Source organism: Zeugodacus cucurbitae, chromosome 6 (genome assembly GCF_028554725.1).
Source record: "Zeugodacus cucurbitae isolate PBARC_wt_2022May chromosome 6, idZeuCucr1.2, whole genome shotgun sequence".
NCBI classification, from domain to species: Eukaryota; Metazoa; Arthropoda; class Insecta; order Diptera; family Tephritidae; genus Zeugodacus; species Zeugodacus cucurbitae.
This window is the reverse complement of record NC_071671.1, coordinates 49,063,483-49,084,448: the sequence shown is the minus strand read 5'-3', so window position 1 is coordinate 49,084,448 and position 20,966 is coordinate 49,063,483. Positions and strand designations below refer to the sequence as shown.

Genomic DNA, 20,966 nt, shown 5'->3' with positions numbered 1-20,966 from the left:
TATACCAGAGTTGAAGCTGGTAAGTTTACATTTAGAAGATCTTTCTCGGGCTTACTCAGCACCTTAATAATGCGATGAGACTAGGAATCCTGCCGGACACTGCCATAGCTGTATGGAGGGAGACGAGATGGAAACAACAAATCATTTCCTCCCCCAGCGTTCGCAAAACTGATATTGAAACGTCTCGGTAGCCATACTTTAGACGTACCATGCGAACTTGCTGGATTATACATTATCCACCTCATAAAATTTGTGATAGGCTTAAAGCGCTCGGTGATACGAAGGTATCTTCTTTGCTATCCATACTTAGAAGTCTTTTGGCATCACAACGGACTGCCAGCTTTAGTTGTCCAAGTGGGATCCATTGCGAAATCTGTCGCGGAGGTCAGCCTAGCCTAATTAGAACGGACCCTGGAGATACATATCTCACGAACTTCCGCCACAAGAGCACCCTCCTAAATTCGATTTGTGTTTTAGTCTGTAACAACATTAATTGAAATGACTAATTGATCCCTATAACAAAGCAATTTTTATTTTATTTCGGATTTTTGAGAGAGTTTCTACGGAATATTATAAGCAATCTTAAATAAATAAATAAATTAGAACTAAGAGATGTATGAGATTTCCTATTTTACTCAAAATCCGAAACATTTGCAATATGTATCTCGCTGCTTTTTGGAGTGCTTCACTGATCTTTTTCCGAATTTCTAAAACTACGCATGTTTCCGAATTAATGAAAGGGCTTCGTTCATCATAATCAATACCTAGACAAAATATATTACAACAACTAATAAGATTACGTCCATCAATGAATTTAGGTTATGAGGTATATTTGATTTTACTTCTGTTTTTGTATAAGACGAGCGGTTCGGTAAGAGCGCCTTAAGTCAGTCCTTAAGAAGGTCTGAGAATTAACAACACAATCCGATAGGTGGATTCTATGGCCCACGATGCAGATCACTGTTGGACTGTAAAGCCACAAAACTATCTTTCGAATTACCTCGGACTTGAAGGATCTTGCGATTGTGCCAGTACTAATGGTTGATCAGCGCACATCAAGTTCATGTGCTAGCATCACCGACCTGCCCTTGGTCTTTATATTCCCATTTTTGAAGGTGGCAGCGCTGCGTTGTTAAAAGTATGGAGTTTCCGGATTGTCTATAATCATAGTTATCTGGTAAATAGCTGTTTAAATGAATTCGATAAGTCCTAATCATTTAAAAAAAAAAGAAAATTAAGAAATCACAATTATCTTTTTTTGTTATTTTTATTTATTATATATAATTCAAGATGATCTAACACTGTGATTTTTGTTTTTGTTTTTATTTTCTTTTACATACAAACATGTTTAGTTTCATTTTCTCATTACACTGGTTTACTGGTTTCACATTTTGGGCTTTTATTTGTTAATTTGTTGTATTACTCTCAATTCTTGTGTTGTTGTTGTTGTTGTCGTGAGTATAGCTGCAGCTCGTGTTCACCAATTAAATATTATGGCTATTTAATTAATAATTATTTATTTTATTACTCTCATTTCATTTGTGTGTTCTCTTATAGACATACAATCTCTGCAGTTTTACTTAATTTTAAAGTTTTCAAATTGTTTTTTTTTTTTTTTTGGTAAATATTTTCATTTTATTTGCAAGTAATGCCAAAAAAGTATCGATTATAATTTTATTATAATTATTTTTTACTAAATAATACTTTTTTAATTTTTTTTGGTTTTTTTGTTTTTTGTTTTTTGCTTATGTACTGTTTTAATATTACTGTATAATTCTTAAGATTTTATTAGTTTTTGGTTTAGTAATAAATAAAATTTCGTTAGCAATCGGATTTGTTTTGTTTTTATAGTATTTTTTTTATTTTTTTTTTTGTTGTTTTTGTATGATATTGTTGTACACATGTATGTATGACATTCATTTCAATTACTGTACGGTTCGGTTTGTTTGCATTTAGTGTTTGTTGTGTGAAAAAATAGTTGTTTACTGTATCTATGTATTTGTTAATTATTTAGTTACATAATTCAATAATATTGTGGCATTACTAATTAACAAACATAAAAAATATAATTTTCAAATAAATTTTTTTTTTTTTCAATTTTTTTTTAATAATAAAATAAATAATTTTAAATAAAATAATATTTAAATTTGCACAAATCCGATTTGAGTAGTGAAATTCAAGTTTGAAATTATTTTTTTTTCGTAAATTTCTATCAGTTTCATAAAAAATATAATAAAAAATTTAACCTCAATTTTTTTTAGTTTCTAAATAAATAAATATTTTGCCTTTGGTATGCACTTTCCACTTTGCCTATTAACTTACGTTTAGAATTATAATATATAAGCCAGTTGTAGCATACTTTCAGGCGAGTTTTTTTTAAATAACAGTAAATTAGCCTTAATTTTCGGCGTTAATATTACCGTTATTGTAAATTTTAGGGTAACGTTCACTTTCAAATATGGCTTAAGAAATTATACAATTCTACAGAAAGGGAAACCATAATGCTCCTAAAAGTATACAATAATATATTAGAGCTTTTGCCGAGCTTCCCCGTTACTGAGTTGGCGAGAGTATTGCAATATTAAACTGTTTATAATCGACTACTCATTTTCTACGACCCATATCCAATCTGAAAGAAAGCTCGGAAGTTCTGAAACGAGCTCTTAAAATCTATAGCCGCCTCTGATCTGTCCTGTTGGCTTGCTATAAGCAAGCTTTTTCATAATCAAAAGAAAATATTAAGTTTCTGAAATTCGATTGTTGGAAAACAAGCTTGAAGATTCTGAGTTTGAGGAACTTTTCCATAATCAATAGATGGAATGATAGAGAAGAAATTTCGTCAATATTTTCTTCTATTTTTGACATAGAACTTCAGCTTCAGTGATCAAACTTAACAAATGCTAACATCACAAATTTTGAAAGCTCGGTTGATACAAAAGCTCGAAGAGCTTTAAAGCTCCTGAAATCAAATAACGCTTACTTTTTTATTACTTGAGAGTGCTTTCAAAAGCTCTCTTGCGAGTCAAGCTGCTGAATTTCAAATTTCTATGTATTGTTGTTTAACATAAAAATTTCGCTGCATACTTTTAGGCGCAATGGCTTAAAAAACAAAAACGTGGTTTATTGTTGGCATTAATTACAATAAATGTTACAATAATAATAACTTTTTTTCTTTAATGCTGTGCGTTGATTTTTATAAATAAAAATAAACAAAAAAATAATTTAAATCACAACAAAAATTAAAAAAAAATAAAATCTATTTATTAGGTTACTTATGTGCTTTTGAATGGCTCAGTAGTTTGTGGTTGAAATTTTTTTTATTGATTTCTCTCCATTTAATTTTTTTTTAATATATTTATTTATACTTTAATTTAATTTATTATTTTTTTCGTTTTTCATTTTCTTATATCCTTTCGCTTCATCATTCTTTGGTACTAAGTAGTAGAGAAATAGAGCGCAAATGTCAAAAAAGAATTCATTATTGAATTAGTAAAAATATGTATGTATGTATGTATTTAAGTTGTATGCTTTCTTTGTATGTTTGTATATTACAATATGTTTTTTGTGTTTTTTTTCTTTTCATTTTCTCTTTCACCCTCTTTCATTATGTTCATATGTAAGCAAATGCAATGATGGTGTAATAAAGTACATATATATATTTGTTTATTTACCTATTTTAATAATTTTTATTTCGCATGTATGTTTGTATGTATGTATGTAGTGACGCACTAGTCTAGTACTTCTCAAAAACTTTTTTTTTAATCATTTTTAGTTTTTTGTTTTTATAACTTTCTTGTAACTAAACTAAGAAATATGTTTGTATATAAATAGTATGTACATGGGATTATGTAGAGTTGTGTATGTGTGCTTGTGTTTGTGTGTGTGTGTTTTTGTATGCGTCAGTGTGTTCATTGTTTACTTTTATTAGTCGAAATAATCTAATTTGTATGCAAGTTGTTTGACTAGAAGAGTTTTTATTTCATACAAATTCTGCAGGTAAATTGCTAATTTATCGTTATTTACGTGTTTTTTTACTGATCACTTTTAAATTTTTCTTCAAATTTTAAATGTAAACATGTATTAAATTTATTTTTTGTCTTCACTTTACTTTACTATTTCTTCGAATTTTTTTTCGTTTATTAAATTTTTTACTGCTTTCACTTTTGCTTTTTATTATTTTTATGCAATTTGTATAGGTTTTGTTTTTATTTAATTTAGTTATTTTTTAAACAAATAATTTTTTTTTATTAAATTCATTTTTTTTATTTTATGAAATATTTGAATAAATAATTATTTATTTGTAACTAAATAATATTTTTTTTTTAATTTTTTAAATTAAATTAATATGTATGTATATATTTTTTAATTTAATTATGTTTGCTTTTAAATTCTTTAAACCTTTCCCATTACCCCTTGTTGTTCTTTATTCGATTGCTCGGCTTTTAATTAAATTTTTTAAGTTTTTTTTTCAAAAAATTTTCTTTCTCATTAAATACATACAAATGGAATAACCTTAATATAATAATAATATGCTATATCAATTAGTAATTATAATAGGCGTGGCGTACGCAATTAGTGTGGATCCAAGCTTCTTTGCCCATTTTTCCCTGTGCAGTGAAATGTTTTATTAAAAAATTGGGTTTTTAAATTTTGAATATTTTTTATAAAATAAAAAAAAAAAATATATATAACTCTTTATAAGTAGTTTTTTCATGACTGAAATGCTCGTTTATTGTATTGCATTATAAAAATCCTAATTTCAACTAATTTTTAAGAACTTTTTGTGTTAAATGTGCAAGCAACAGGGTTGCATTTGCCAGTGAAACATTTTAAGCGCTTCAATTATGGTTACTTCTTGTTAATGAAGAATATTTATTATAACTTTTCTTCTCTAACCGATTTTTCAATGAGGGTTATGGTTAGGTTATGTTGAAAAAATATTAACAAAAATTTAAATTTTTTTTTTAATATTTTTAAATTATCAATTAAAATATTAAAGTTTTATTTGAAATTATAAAATTCAAATTTTTTAAAATTTGGTTTTCTACTAAAAATTTTTAATTATTATTTTTTAAATAAAAATTTGTGACTATGCGCTTGTTTAAGAAAAAGTATTAAAATATTCAAAATATTTAATTATAAAAAAATAGAAACATATTTACTGCTCGCAGCAACCTTTACCTTCTTTATGCCACTAAACTACTACTACATTTAGGATTGAAGCAGACTTGCTTAGACTTATGCTGCTAATTATACTCGATTATACTCTCAAATTTCTTCCTTAAATGCAAAGTAAATCGACTTATTTTCATCAATAATCATAACCAACAAACTCTATATAAGTATGTATAAACGCGTATGTATGAGTGTATGTATATACATAAATATATGTAAATATTTGTTTATGCACGCCAGACAAATCAGTAATGGAGAAAATTCTGCAACCTTTTTTTTAATATTTTTTTATGTATGTATGAAAATCTGTGTGTTAATGTTTGTTCAATTCGGTTGATTTATGGTATCATTTTGGTTTTCTCACCAATTTTGTTTGAAATGATTCATATTTCCCATATTTATTTCACTTCCATGATTTGTTTATCGGGTTTTTATACTTCGCTGCACCAAATAGTTTATAGTAAATAAATTTTATTTTGAACTGTTTATTTGATACACGAAATTCATTGGCTTCAAAATGTGCAAAAATGCATTCAGTTCAATTGTAAACATTTTGACGTTTTTGTGTGTGCTTGTATGTTTATGTGTGTGTATTAAACAACTAAAGCGAATTATTTAGGCTACAAATTAGATTTAACATCTATACTTTGTCTACCTATTCAGTTAATTAATACATATATTTTAATATTTTCTTCATTTCACCTGCATTTGCATGCAAATTAATTTCAATTTTATTATTATTTCTAAATTTGAAGTTAGTTGATTCTCTTTTCTAACCACCGCTTTTACTTTTATATGTATTATTATGCATATCCTTACTATCCTTTTTCAATGATTTCAATTATTTCAGTTTTTTCAAGTTGTTTGAAATTGTTTTTCTTCACACTTTTTGTGTTCTAATGGGATTTCCTTTAGTAAATTTGTTGTGATGTTTTTATAATAAATTACACTTCAAGCTGTAGGCTGACTCTCCCGACTTTTGTTAAACTCTTGTACTACCAACTTCTTTGCTATACATATTTTTTAAAACTACCATTTATGTTCACTGAGTGAAAATCCGGAAAGTCCAATTTAAAGTAAGAAAGTGATTAATTACATTAATTTGTAATTGATTGGTGTGTGAGTGTATGTTTGGCTGTATGTGTGAAGCTATGACTCGTTGAATTTTTTAATTTTATATTTTTGTTCTCAATAAACTGAAAATTCAATAATTTTATCCTTGCGATACTTTAGTGATGTACTACAGAGTAATATCCAAAGTGAGTGCGACATGGCGTATGATGAACATCCAATGAGTTTCGAGTTCGTTCGAGTTGTGTTTTTGTTCATACCAAAAAGTTACGTATACGACATGGCAATCCACTAATTTTTTTTAATTTCATACAAATTAACTTATTCCATTCCATTATTTTGTGTATTCGACTGCAGTATGCATACTGTACGCTTGGTGTGCATTGTTGTTGTTCTTGCTTTTAGTTGTTGAAATTGGAAATTCTTGAAAATGAATGCTAAATGTAGGTAGGTTGGTAGACAGATCAGTGGGAATAATTTGTGATTTTTGCTGTTGTAATTAGCGGCCGAAAAAAAAGAAAAATTAAAATTACAAAAAAAAATAAAACAAATAAAAAAATAATAATTAAAAGAAAAAATTAAAAAAAAAGAAAAGAAAGAAGAAAAATAAAAAATAGAAAATAAGAAAAAAAAATAAAATAAAAATTAAAAAATAATAATAAAATAAAAATAATTAAAAAAGGTAAAAAAATACTTCATAAAAATTAATAATATAAAATTAAAAATATTCACTTAATTTTGTAAATTTAAATATAAAATAGTAACACATTATTAATGAGGATCACTGAGGCATAATTTATTTTTTATATTAAAATAATTACCTCTCCTTAGGAAAAAAAATAAATTTTAATTAAAAAAATTATAATTTTGAAATTATTCATACTATAATGTATTTCTTACATTAAAAATACAAAGCTACCTAAAATTTATCACTTTTCAAAAATACATTAATTATAATTTAAAAAAATATCTTTCTACCTTTATTTATGTTAAAAAATAAATATGACATTCCCTATTGCATTAGATTTCTAAATTCGAAAAAATAAAATTTATTAAAATTATTATTATTATTATTATTATATTTCACTATTAAAAAAACTAATACAAGCAGGAATGCTATTAAAAAAAAATTAAAGAAAAATTATTTTTTAAATAAAAAAATCTCTTTTGTTTCAACAAAACCTAATTTTAAATAAAATTTTTTAGAATAATGTTATTAAAAGTATTTACAAAAAAAATAAAAATTAATTTGTTAAATAAAAAACCATTAATTTAAAAACTTTATTTTTAATAAATATTTTTGAATAATGTTATAAAAATTATTAAAAAAAAAACAATTGTGTGAAATAAAAAACTATTAATTTAAAATCTTCCTATCAAAATCCCCTCTCTAAATGCCAAAGCAATATTTACAAAATATATTGAAACACTAAAATAGTTGGCGTAAACACATTTATTATTAACCCATAAACACATTTCACTACTACTCTCAGCATATAGTATGTATGGTATTGGAACTCATTAAAATTACGGTCAAATTTGTTGTGTTCACACCATTTGAACTATTTCCTACTAGTAGATATAACTAAACTTGATTGCAAGCGAAATATTTGCAAAATACTTGTTGCACACTTAAATGATATTTTCTTTTTCTTTAAATACATATTTATTTAGGCTTTTATTTAAAACTGATTTTTGGTACAATTGCAACTTACGAGTATGTGAATAATACGTAAGAGTAAGTATATCTGTGCGTAACAGTGTACATTTTATTTAATTAAAATAACTTAATTACGATAGCATCGAATTTATATATTATATATATATATTTAAATATATATATGAATTCATATATTTAAGGGAGAGAAAGTAAGAAAGAAAGAAAGAAAGAGAGAGACAAAGGCAGGTGTTTTTAAATATTTTATACAAAAATAAAAATAAAGAAAATTTATAAAATATTCGAATAGTTTAGTTGGCAAAATGAGAAGAGCGCGTAATCAACAATGAAGAGCGCGAAATTCGGAAAGTAACTTAAGAGAGCGTTGGCAACTTAAAACTAAATGGTTATTAAATTAAGTTAAAGTGTACAAAAGTTCGATGCAGTTGTTATATACTAAAACAAAAACAAAATAAAAGTATAAAATATTTGAGGTTAGTTACAATAGTTAATTGAATAACTGTAGCTAAACAATGAAAGTAGGAGTATGGCGTAAAGCAAATAAATTGCTCTCAGCAGAAAATTCGTAACATTTTACTAGACAAAAATTACTTTAAAGATACATATTTGACATGGCATTTGTGTGATGTTGTGTATTTGTTTAATTTTTTAGTATTTTTTTTTTCAAATTTATTAATAAATAAAACAGAAAAGTTATATTGGTAGTTTGTTTGCAAAATAAAAAAAAGTCAAATGCAATTAAAAATGCATGTATGTAAGCGTGTATCATTAAAAATATATAAAAAAAAAGTAAAAAACAAAAATTATTAGTCATTAAATTAAATACAAAAAAAAATAAATTCAATTATAACAAGAGCTGGCGGCTCCATACACAATACATATACATTTATCATAATACATATACATACATATCTCATAAACAATAATAATAATTGTAATCATTAATAATAATAGTAGTAATCATAGTATAAACAATTACACACAAATTGTGTTAAATGCCATTTCACTAAATACATAAATATTTTTTTGTTTTTAATTTATTATACAATTTAATTTTAATGGTTGAATATGCATTTTAGTAGAAATCTCTCATACAGTTTACATACATTTTTTTAATGCATTTATTTATTTATTTATTTTTTCAAGATTGTTCGTATTTTATGCAATTTTGTACGGTATTGTACGCCTGTTTGTGTATGTGCGTGTGTGCGTCTGTTTATGCGTGTTTTTGAAGTATGTTTAAATACAAAATATATAAATTACAACAAATAAAATAGTAAAAAAAATTTGAACTGGAAAATCGATTTTCGTAATATTTTGGCTCGCGAATCTTTGTGGAGAAAATTTTAAACATATTTTCAAAGATATTGTTTTTTACTTTTTCACATGTAGTGTACAATAAGGCTGATTATTTTAGCTCTTAAACCATCGAAAAGCCTTTTAAAAATATTTTCTAACAAAAATATTTGTGTTGTGTGGACATCTGGCAGCTCTGTTTTGCACAAAAAATCTCAAATATTTCGAAAATGCAGAAAATATGTTAAATATTAATATCTTCTTTTAAAATATTTAAGAAAATTTGCATTTTATATTGAAATATTAACACATTTTTCGAGTTTTCGTATAGTTTGCAAAACATATAATTAATTGTAAATATTGAAACCAATGTGCTCATAATACAATAAAAGTCGTAAATGCCGCAAACAATTGAATTGCAGAAAACTTTTTATGTTATTGCGCAAATTATAGATTTTTTTTAGAATTCAGACACATTTTTTTTCTGAAAAATCAGTCACAGTACTTTACAAAATTCATTATTTTTCCAAGAGTTATAAGTATTCTTTAAAGTTTTTCCACGTACTCACTGTTAAAGCGCAAAAAACGTTTAAAACTTTAATAATTTTTTAGGTTATGTTCAGACAAATGACTTTGTTATAAGAAATACATATTTTATTAATACTATAAATAAACGTATGCACTCTCAGAAGATAGCCTTTATCTATTATAACCTCTAGCAAATGCTGAATACACTCCAAATGCTAGAAAATTTGTTAAATTACTTGGAAATTATGCTCAAATATTTTCTATTGATTACAAATTTAACTAAAAGCTGTTTTCCTTTTAATTTCTGCTAAACAAGCCGACCTTTTTTCAACATAATTTGCAGAGCACAAAATAAAACAAAAAGTGTATGGCAAAACGAAGAAATTTCGAACTAAATACAATAGTCGAACATAAAAAAATATGTTTAACTAAAAACATTTAATACAAATTTTTAATAAAAAAATCTGAAATTTCCTATTGGAAATACACAAATAAACCTATAAACAAGAAATTACAATTCCATATGGAAAAATTTATAAAAAATCTTTAAATAAAACTTAAACATTTCCTAGCACAAGTCCAACTGTCTCCACCAGCCTCCATAACAACACATACACATTTCGTTTTTGCATTAAATTTTATCATAAATAAACTATAAATTATAACTTTGTGTGTTCGTTTTATCTTTGTGATAATTTTAGGTTATGCCTTTATGCGTGTATTTATGTTGTTGTATGCTGTGTCAATAGTATAGCAAACGGTCAGTTTTTTTTTGTTCTTCTTGGTTGTTGTTGTATCGTCTAAGTATCAGCCTAATGTAGTCTATACATATTTAGTAAACTAGTATAGAAGTAGTGGTGCGTGTACTCTTTAATTGAGAGTTCTTTGCTTTGCTTTTTTGATTTACTTCAAATTCTCTTCGGTTTACTTTTGTTCAAATATGTGCATACATACATAGTGGTATGTATATATGCTTAGTAAACGGCTTTTTACAGTGTTGCGGAATTTTACATTACAATGACCTGGTTTTCGCTTTATACTATATGCTATGAAAATTTATAATTTCTGTTTTCTGTTTGCCTGTTTTTAATCTCAATTATTTTTAAATGAATTAAATTTTCTGTATTATTATAAAGTTTTTTTTTTGTTTTGCATTACTTCTTTCACTGCTTCTACTACTTCACTTCTTCAGTGTTTTTTATTTTTTTAGTAAGCTTAATTAGTAATTATGGTTTCTGCTGTGTGTTTTGTTTGTTTGTTTGTATGTACGTGTGTGTGTGTGTGCGTTTTGTTTTTGTTTTTGTTCAATTTGCTTGACTAAAATGTACATTTCGCTTCTCCACTGCTGTGCTACCGCTGCGGTAACTGCTTTAGCTTACGCTTTCGGCGCCAATTGTATTTAGTGCAACGCCTTTAACAAATCATTTAAACAGTTATCCATCACGCACCGACATCGTTGGCATTCACATGTACATTTGTATGTATGTACATAAATTTGTTGTAATTTAAATTGATATCCTTGGAGATTGGAGGTAATTTTTGAAGCAAACAGTAAAATATTGCTAATAAAAATCATTTTTTTACAATACTTTTCAGTTAAAGTAATTATTTTAAATACATAAATCTGTCATTATCACTGATACGCCCATTAGTTGAGGTTAGTTTTCGAAAAAGTGTGCGAATATTCGAATAATTTATGGCATTTTATAGTATTCGTTCTATTCATGTCATTTCTTGTAATTGTTATTGTTTTCATAGTTGTTGTTGTTGTAACTGTAGCGGTGGTGATGGAGTCCGACAATGATTTTTCGCCATGCGTTGCTTGTTGGTTCGTTTGTTGCGCTGAACTTGACTGTTGCTGCTGCTGTTGTTGTTGTTACTGCTGCTGCTGCTTGTAGTTGCTTTGCTTAATACAAACCGCAGCCGCGCAAATTGTTGGCAATAATGACATCGGTAACAGCATCGAAAACAAACTGTATATTATTTGTATCTGTGGCGCACGTCATGTGGCAGTAGATTTCCTTTGAGGTTGATTTGTTTTTCGCTTCGAATTGAGCTTGAATGTATGCAGCAGCTTCGCTGTATTCTTGACCGCCTGTAAAAGAGGAAATATTAATGATTAGAAATATTAACAATATGCTTATAGCTATATATCATATATTTATTTTCACCGTTATTAATACCATTTTGCTGCAGCTTACCTGTATATTCAGGGAAGCAGATTGTCAATGGACTCTTGCGTATCTTCTCCTCAAACAAATCCTTCTTATTCAAGAACAAAATAATCGAAGTATCAGTGAACCATTTGTTGTTGCAAATCGAATCGAAGAGCTTCAATGACTCTTGCATACGGTTCTGTAATGAGAAATAACAGTAATATTAATTAAATTAAATGAAAAATTTATAAGATTAAACTCGCTATAAACAATGAAATGATTTCTGAACTTTTGAAACATAACCTCTAAACGCCTCTTTAACCCCTTGTTGACCAAAACCAGAAATAAATCGTTTTTATAATATATCTTCACAATGGAAAAAATTAAATTTCAATGACCCTATTAGGCAAAAATATAAAATACTTGACAAATAGTGCCGTTTCTGATGCTTTTTAACTAATATTCTTGTATTTTTAGACATTATAAGACGTTGACTTTCGTTCGATTTTTTCTCCTAATTTTTTTTAAATAAAATCCTCCCTGGATCGTTGGATTTACTATTGTATTGTTGTAGATAATTAAAAAAAGCTTTATTGTTGTAGCAGTTATCTGCATCCAACAAAACAACTTGGAAGGCTTCAGGAGGAGTGTACAGCTTTCTTGGACCTTCTGGATGTATATCACTGGACGATAAATTTGTTCAAGCCATACAAGTCTCGAGAACCTGATTGTATCATACCAGTTCAGCTTCAGAGAGCATTAAAGTTATGATGCAACTGCTTGGTCCCCATATACGCGAACTCTGCGTTAGATTAGGTCATATTGTTGAGTCTTGGGGGAGTCAGGGTGGAGTTCATACCGAACGTCGGAATATGAGAGCTACAGTGCCAAAAATTTTAGACTCATCAGCCTATCTTCATTTCCGTTCAAACATTGGAGACCTCATATTTTGATAATTACGAATTCAGTGTTTTCCATTTCAACAACATTCCTACAAGTAAGAGAGTCAAATCTGTGGATCTCGGTCGCTAGTTAATACCATCTCTTCAAAATTAGATGATGCCGGGTTATTTGATTGTTGTTCTTGGGTCTTAATAAAATTTGTTTAATGCCAGTTTCGGAACAGCCACTTTTTGACAATTCAGAGACGCTTTGAAATCTTGAATGGATTTTCTTTTTCCAAGATATAGCAATTGTTACAGGGCAGGATTTCTTGAAACAGTTTGGGAAATGTTGTCTACCTCTTCATCAACAATGTCATTTCAGAAATAGTGATTTACCGTTAGATTTGAAGTAGACTCAGTATATGTAAATATATTGTTGGTTTTTAAGGTATACCGAGAAACTAGGTTATGTTTATATAAAAATAAGAATTGGACTGTGTTCTATGAAATATGTTTTCAAGTTTTGAACTTAAAATGTTCTTAAGACTAAAAACCAAATTTAAATATTCCATCTCTACCGAATGGGAACATACGAATATTCAAAGGCATGCGTGTGCTTAATAAAAAAGGGTGAACTGGGATCTATGCAATCCTGATAAGTAGCCGTGGAAGTTTAATCGACTTTTTCTTATTTTAAACCCCTTCAGAAACCCAAAAATTTTATAGAAACTTACCGTAGTCTCATCTTCATGCAAGACTTGATCATATTCAGACATGGCAACACAGAAAATGATCGCTGTCACATCTTCAAAGCAATGGATCCACTTCTTTCGCTCCGAACGCTGACCGCCGACGTCAAATAGTCTATACAAAGAGAGAACAAAATAATTTGTATTTCAATAAATGAATCTAGAAGCGTATAGAAGAGATGGAGACTCACTTGAAATTGAGATTTTTAAATGAGAAATGCACTTCAACGATACCGGTCGTCTTGACACGAGTGCGTAGAATATCCTGTTCGGTCGGTTGATAATCCTTGGCACCTAACCGATCCAAATCGTCGAGGAAACTGTAAGTAGTAAAGAAAAATGTTGATTTTAATAAAAATTTAAAGACAATGTGATTAAAATATTTGCTATAATTAGTTTTGTAGCTAATGGAAAATAATATGCTATCCTGTTCTACGTATCAAGTGGATACAAATTGAATTTCAACATGTGTCGGTGCCCTTGCATGTGTCACGGAGTTAAGTGCAAAACCAAATGAAAGCCACAAATTCAATAAGTGTCAGCCCTAAAGTAGCGCTAATGCAGAATCAAAGCCAGCACAGCGCACTTAGCTAAGCAAACATATTTCGCAATTAGTTGCTACGGACATAACGGTGAATAGTGTGAGCCGGTGCTGGATACCTACTTGCTATGATACGGGGATATATGTGTGTGCTATGGCGCCACAAACAGCGAGACCACAATGCTGCTAATAACACTTGATGTAGGCGGTCCCAGCTATCACTTGTGGGAATGCAATTTCAGATGTGTTTATATATTACAGTTTGTAACGGTATTGTAGCGCGTGCAGTGATTTGTATGTGTTGGACATGCCAAGGATACATATTATTTGGACAATAAGTGGAATTTATACATATGTCCCAGATATGGATGGCTTGGTTGATGTTGAGATTGTTTATGAGCGAAATCCATCAAATTAGTAGAAAGGAAATCGGGAGAATATATATCACATTATTAAAAATTTCCTTAAGGTAGCAGAGGTTTTCTATAAGTGTCTGATGAAGTCTTCCGTGAGAACAATCAACAGCCTGATATTCTCAAAAAAAATTGAGATGACAAGCATCTTTTTGACTACATTAATGGATTCAGCTTTATTTTGGCTGAAAATTTCAAAAATAATACGTTTCTGAACCCGCAAGGGGAAAAATAAAAACTTTTACGTCCAAGATCCACTGGTACATCTAAGAATTTAGGACGGAGGGGGAAGCCGAAGCGTGTCTCATCTAAATATGAACGTCCAAACTCGACGAAACGGTTGGTACTTTTTGTGACGAAAGAATACGGATGGGATACGGAGCAAGTCTATTAAGTTATCCAATATGCAGATTCTTTTCCGTCTGGTCATTACTCCGATCCCATACGAATCGGTTTGGTTGGTATTCTCAGCCGGAATTATAACATTGTACAGAAGACGTAAGACGGTATCAGATAACGTTCCGGCTATGTGTTCAAAGCTAGGCAGAGGCATGATTCGTCGGATTTTTTGCCGTCGATTTCTTGACAAATCAGTACTCAGTTTATAGTTATAATTGTGAAAGTAGAATGGTCTTGGAAGTCACAGTTGTAGGATAAAGATAATAGTAGCATCCCTTAAACTGAAATTTTTAACCACCGAAAAAAAATACGAAAAAAAGGGTTCTTATAAAAACGGATCAGTTCTTCGGAGTCCGTTTAAAATCTAGAATAGTATAACCATTCATTTTGTAGGTTAACAGCAAGTCAGAAATAGTTGGAGCAATTATTTAAATATATAAAATTTCAAAAATATTTATAGTCAACGATCTTATACATACATATATGTCTAGAATATACAATAGAATTTATTATACACAAATCAGAAGTTGTTTGTTTGCTTTTGAACAATACTATAATTTAATATTTATCTTTAACAAACATTTCGCTTTTCTTTTGTTTTATTTTTCCAAAACGATATTAGTTTACCACTTAGTTATTGTTAAAGGTGTGAATTCGGTCAAAATTTAAGACGAAACAACAATAATTGGACAACCTTGAAAATTAATTAACTCAGAATTATTTGCCAACTGTGAGCAACTAGCGAAGTGATGCTAATTTTTACGCTTACGAAAATACCTGATCTAAATAAAATATTAAAATTCAATAGAACAGCGAAGCACAAACACATCTTATTCATATTCTGAGCTGTGTGAAACTCATAGGAAATTAACGCAACAAAAATTGTAGAAGCAATTGATCAGTTTAATTCGAAACTCTCAAATGTCTGCCGGGCAACCCAAAATTAAATCAAATTCCACCCACATTGCCAGCGCAGAAAGTAAAAGTGAAATGAAGTAAGCGAAAAGTTTTATTAAGATTGAATAACACAAAATTGGACTGCGAAACAGCCATATACACTAGTGGTCACATAATTAAGGACACTCCGTTTTCTTTTAAAATATTGGTTTATTTTATAATTTAAAAGCGACATATTTTTTTAAACTTCAGTTACCATATTTATTATCTTCTAAGGTATAGATTTATTGAAAATTTAACGAACAAATTGTTTCCCATCTGAACCAAATAAATTAAACTTGGATTCATCGCTCAACAGTATTTGTTTCCAAAAATCTAAGGGTTTTCCGATATACTCCTTTGCAAATTTAATACGACTCTTTAAGTTTTTGTTTCATACGTGCGGTTTTTTTCTTGCGATTCAAGAAGACGACATCTGATGGTTCGTGTTGATACATCGTTGGTCAGTTGATCCTTTATCGTGCCAAGAATTTGCCTGGAAGTTAAAAAAGAAATCGCCTTGCAAACTCTACAAATTACACGATCGTCCTTTGAAGTAGTTTTTCTGGGCCGTTTTTTTCTTATTTTACTCCCTGTCCTCCGTAATGAATCAAAGCATTGTGAACCATTGATTTTGAGCATAAAAGTTCCTTCGCTACGGCTCTAATGGACATTTTTTCCTTCACGTACTTGTAAATAATCATTTTCCTCAATTCTGGAGTACAACTCTTTTTTCGACCCATAGTTAGTTATTTTATTTGATATTGAATATTTAGTTAATATACAAATGATTTATACAGCTTACCGCAAGTCTTGTGTTAAAATAATAAAAAATCCAATAAAAAAAATTGGTGTAAGGACACCAATTATGTGACCAAGCACCAGCACACTCAAAATACAATAAATTCATCAAACCGACGAATTTTAGTAAAAGTGTCTAAATTTGTCACTCAAAAACGTGCTACATTTTTGAGCACAGTTATAATATACCGTTGCAATTTACAGTGGGTCTCTAGGCGAAAATTTAGTGCTAAAAACATTGAACTGAAACGCGTGTTTTACTCAACTTTATTTTGTCCCTAATTATGTGGCCACCAGTGTATATAAACATATGGTACACACTAGAGTAAATATGTATGCATGTTGAAATGAATTACTTTCTTACACCCCAGCGTAAGCTCGTTAAGCTCTACGTCTACAAATTGCTGCAATTTGCCATTTCTATTACTATTTCTTAATACACTTTAAAAGTTAATACACATTACCGTTGGGCAATCGCCGCATTGCATTACAAATGTAGTTAAATAAGTGAGTGGGGGAAAATAACTGAAATCAATTTGCACTATCATGAGAATTGCGGCATCACGCTGTTCAGTTCAGCGCGGAGTATTTTTTACAGTGCAGTTTAACTGACTGAGTCTACTGGTCACATCGCAGCTGGTAGTAAATTAAATATAGTTTATGTTTAGGCCTACGTATTTCAATTTAAAAATCAAATAATTTGTTTTAGCTCGCTTTGATATGACTATATTGATCAGTCCTCTTGTCAAGTTAAATATAATACAAGATAGTAGTTTTTTACCTCATCCAAATTGTATAACTGCAAGCTAATCACTCTCTATTTGATTACGACTTATGTCAGTATTTTTCATTTATACCAGTTGGTGAATAGAACACGCCTCTCTCCAAGCTTTTTCAAATTGAAGACAGCTAATATAAAACAAACACAGATAATAAACTTTGCCTTGCTAATCAAAGTCATGATACTTGGAACAAGGATCTTAAGAGTTTCAAGGAATATTTTTCTCGAATCTTAAAGTTCCTTATTCGAAAAATAGTATTCTAAAGTATTTCAATGAAATTATAATCTGGATATTAAAACTGTGATTAAGAAGCGAAGGATTATGACAAATCGATTTTATTAATTTTAAAAGGTTTGGTGAATATGTATTATTGGGTAGTTCACTAAGTAATTTCATTTGATGACAACAGTTGATCTTATTGAAATTTTTCGCAGCCAATTTCACACTTAACCGCTTTATATTTTAACAGCTGATATATAAGGCTTTTCTGTAAAACATTTCGTTAATTTTTTATACTCTCGCATCAAAAGTTGCTAAGAGAGTATTATAGTTTTGTCCACATAACGGTTGTTTGTAAGTCCTACAACTAAGTAAAGTCAGGGTGACGAGTAAAGTTCCGTCCGTCCGTCTGTCCGTCCGTGCAAGCTGTAACTTGAGGTAAAATTATCTTAATGAAACTTGGATCACGTGTTCCTTGGACCATAAGAAGGTTAAGTTCGATGGGCGGAATCGGACCACTGCCACGCCCACAAAATGACGATAACCAAAAACACATAAAGAGCTATAACTAAGCCATAAATAAAGTAGTTAGGGAGGGGCACATTTGAATGTAATTTTTTTGGAAAAGTGGCCGTGACCCCGCCCCAAACTTTCTGCAGTCGTTTTTTAGCCGTTTCCTTATACAGTCCAAAAATGAAAGAAATCGGATAATAACTACGCCCACCTCCCATACAAAGGTTAGGTTGAAAATGACTAAAAGTGCGTTAACTCACTAACGAGAAACGTCAGAAACACCAAATTTTACATAAGAAATGGCAGAAGGAAGCTGCGCTGAGATTTTTTTACAAAATGGAAAATGGGCTTGGCGTCGCCCACTTATGGGTCAAAAACCATATCTCAGGAACTACTCGACCGATTTCAATGAAACTTGGTTTGTAATAGTTTCCTTACATCCCACTGATATGTTGTGAAAATAGGCCAAATCGCTTCACAACCACGCCTACTTCCTATATACCAGAACTTTAAAGACAATCTAAACCGTTTACTTTACAATATATAAAGTAAGTACAAGTGAAGATATCGATGCAGAACTTTGCACAAATACTATGTTAATAGTGTGGCAGCCCCATTCTAAAAATCGCCGAAATCGGACCATAGGTTTTTAAGGCCCCATATATCGAACACGAGGACCTCGGTGCTTCTAACCTAATATTATGGTTTCCAACTTTCAATGGACTTTATACAATATATATGACGAATATGTGGGTTAAATTGTATATTATATAATATTAATAAAGTTAAATAAATAAATTGCGAGAGTGTAAAATGTTCGGTTACACCCGAACTTAGCCCTTCCTTACTTGTTTTTGTTTGTCTTCAATTTATTTGAATGACTTCTTGTGGCTACCAAATTCGACAGAGTGCATGTTTTAGTACATATACATATCCATATACAGTAAAAAGTAAGATATATGACAAAAACTACCAACAACAATAAAAGCTATTGGAAGTAGATAGCATGCAACATGCGATGGGCCAACAACAAAACTCCACTAGAAGAAGAAGAAGCAAATGGAAGAAATACATTTCAGCACAATTTTCAGTTTGATGTCTTTTACCGAATCGGCCAAATACGAGTAAAGCATTTGGAAGTGAACATGCAATTTGCCATTTTCTAAAGTCGATCGTAATTTAGATTTAATGCAGCACCGGTTGAGAGTGGTGGACAGGTGTTGTTGGGTCACAATTGATGGTATATAAGGGCACATAAAAGGTGATGAGAAGAGGTAAGACTTGCACTATTGTGCATTCGTACATATATTTTGTGGCCCTTTGTAATGGTTTCAAAAGCAAAACTTAGTAACTTCAATTGTTTCTCGATTTTATTTGTTTGTAGGCCCTTTTTACGGTAATTTATTTTAATTTACAATCTGTTGCCCATTAGTGTATTCACACAAATACATTGCTGGCTAATTTTGTGCCTAACGAAGGAATTTGCTGCTCGTGCGTGGTTGAATGCACAAAGGTACACACACACACATTTGCACATCTATACACTTATATACATATAGCGATGTGAGCTGAGATACGAGGAGAGATACATATATTGGTAGTTGGCATGCAGTTACAGCCAAAAATAACACGCATGTACTCGTATTTAGATTTATTAGAGCGCGCAATTGACTAGTGCCCCAACATACCGGTAATGCGGACTTCGATAATATCTAACTTAAATAGACGCTAAGTACGTATGCGACGCTAATTGAAGTTTCACATTTGTGTTGAAATTGTACGAAATGCAACTGTTGCAATCACTTGAAAAATACTTATTTGTATTACATAGTAGTATATACACATGCGATTTTGGGAGTTATTAGACCTTTTCAATATAATTATTTTATGTTTTTTATGTGAATATCAAAAACTAGATGTAAGATCTGATTTGGCTCAAATTTTATACATATCATCTCATTATCACATTACATATTCTATATATTTGTAAGAATGAAGCAACTACGTCTAAAAAAATGCACCCACTAGGTGGCGCTGAAGTCAAATTGTTACCAAATAGTCTTTATAGTTCGAATTTAGCCAGGAAAGGTTTGGGCTATATTAAAAATCATGTTCGGCGTTGGAAAGCAAGAAAAAGAACATGAGCCATGATTTAAATATAAATATATAGACCATAGACTCGTTTTGTGAATTTTGGATTATAAAAACTCAGCTGTACAGTTAATGCACCAAAAAAGGAAATCTTATCCTAAAATATAATTCAATTTCCCCATTTAAATTATATTTATTTCTGTATGAGAATATCATCTTATATGAATTAGTTCACGGAACTGTATGCGGAAATTACATAAATATTAATGTCTGACTAAGCAAATTAGCAAATGTAACGACCCTACACACAGTCATATAAACATTATACATTACATAACTTTTTTATGCAAATGTCGTTAGTATGACTAACCGAATGACAGTTGGTCTGCAATTTAACTGAGCATAACATAGTAATAACAGTATTTAAGAAATCATAGGGTAAGAGTAAAACGACAAACCAACTATGAAGACATGGGAAGCGTATTAAAGCTGACGAAATACATTTTTTACAATGCACTGAATAACTAGGTTAAGAAGTAGGAAGCTTCTGTGTGTTGGATTCTATACACAGTATCGACAGACATACTAGAGTTCTTCATAGTTTACATATTAGTAAGACCGAATCTTATATTATCGGAGACCTTTCTTACATACATTCCATACTACAAACATGCTACTCTTTAGTAGGTACCTATAACTAACAAAAATTATATACGTTACGTCGTTCTTAGTCT

General features: G+C 29.7%; 1 protein-coding gene across 4 annotated transcripts in view; it reads right to left on the bottom strand.

The window, feature by feature from the left end:
- Positions 1 to 8,213: 8,213 nt before the first annotated feature.
- Positions 8,214 to 20,966, bottom strand: part of LOC105217747 (G protein alpha o subunit) — a 79,790-nt gene continuing 67,037 nt past the window's right edge. For all 4 annotated transcript variants that reach the window (XM_054233019.1, XM_011192903.3, XM_011192902.3 and 1 more), the window contains exons 5-8: positions 13,729 to 13,857; positions 13,523 to 13,652; positions 11,950 to 12,103; positions 8,214 to 11,843 (exon numbers count right to left, since the gene is read on the bottom strand). In XM_054233019.1, coding sequence (XP_054088994.1) covers positions 11,656 to 11,843; positions 11,950 to 12,103; positions 13,523 to 13,652; positions 13,729 to 13,857 — 601 coding nt within the window. In that variant the 3' untranslated portion in view covers positions 8,214 to 11,655. The remainder of the gene's footprint in view (positions 11,844 to 11,949; positions 12,104 to 13,522; positions 13,653 to 13,728; positions 13,858 to 20,966) is intronic.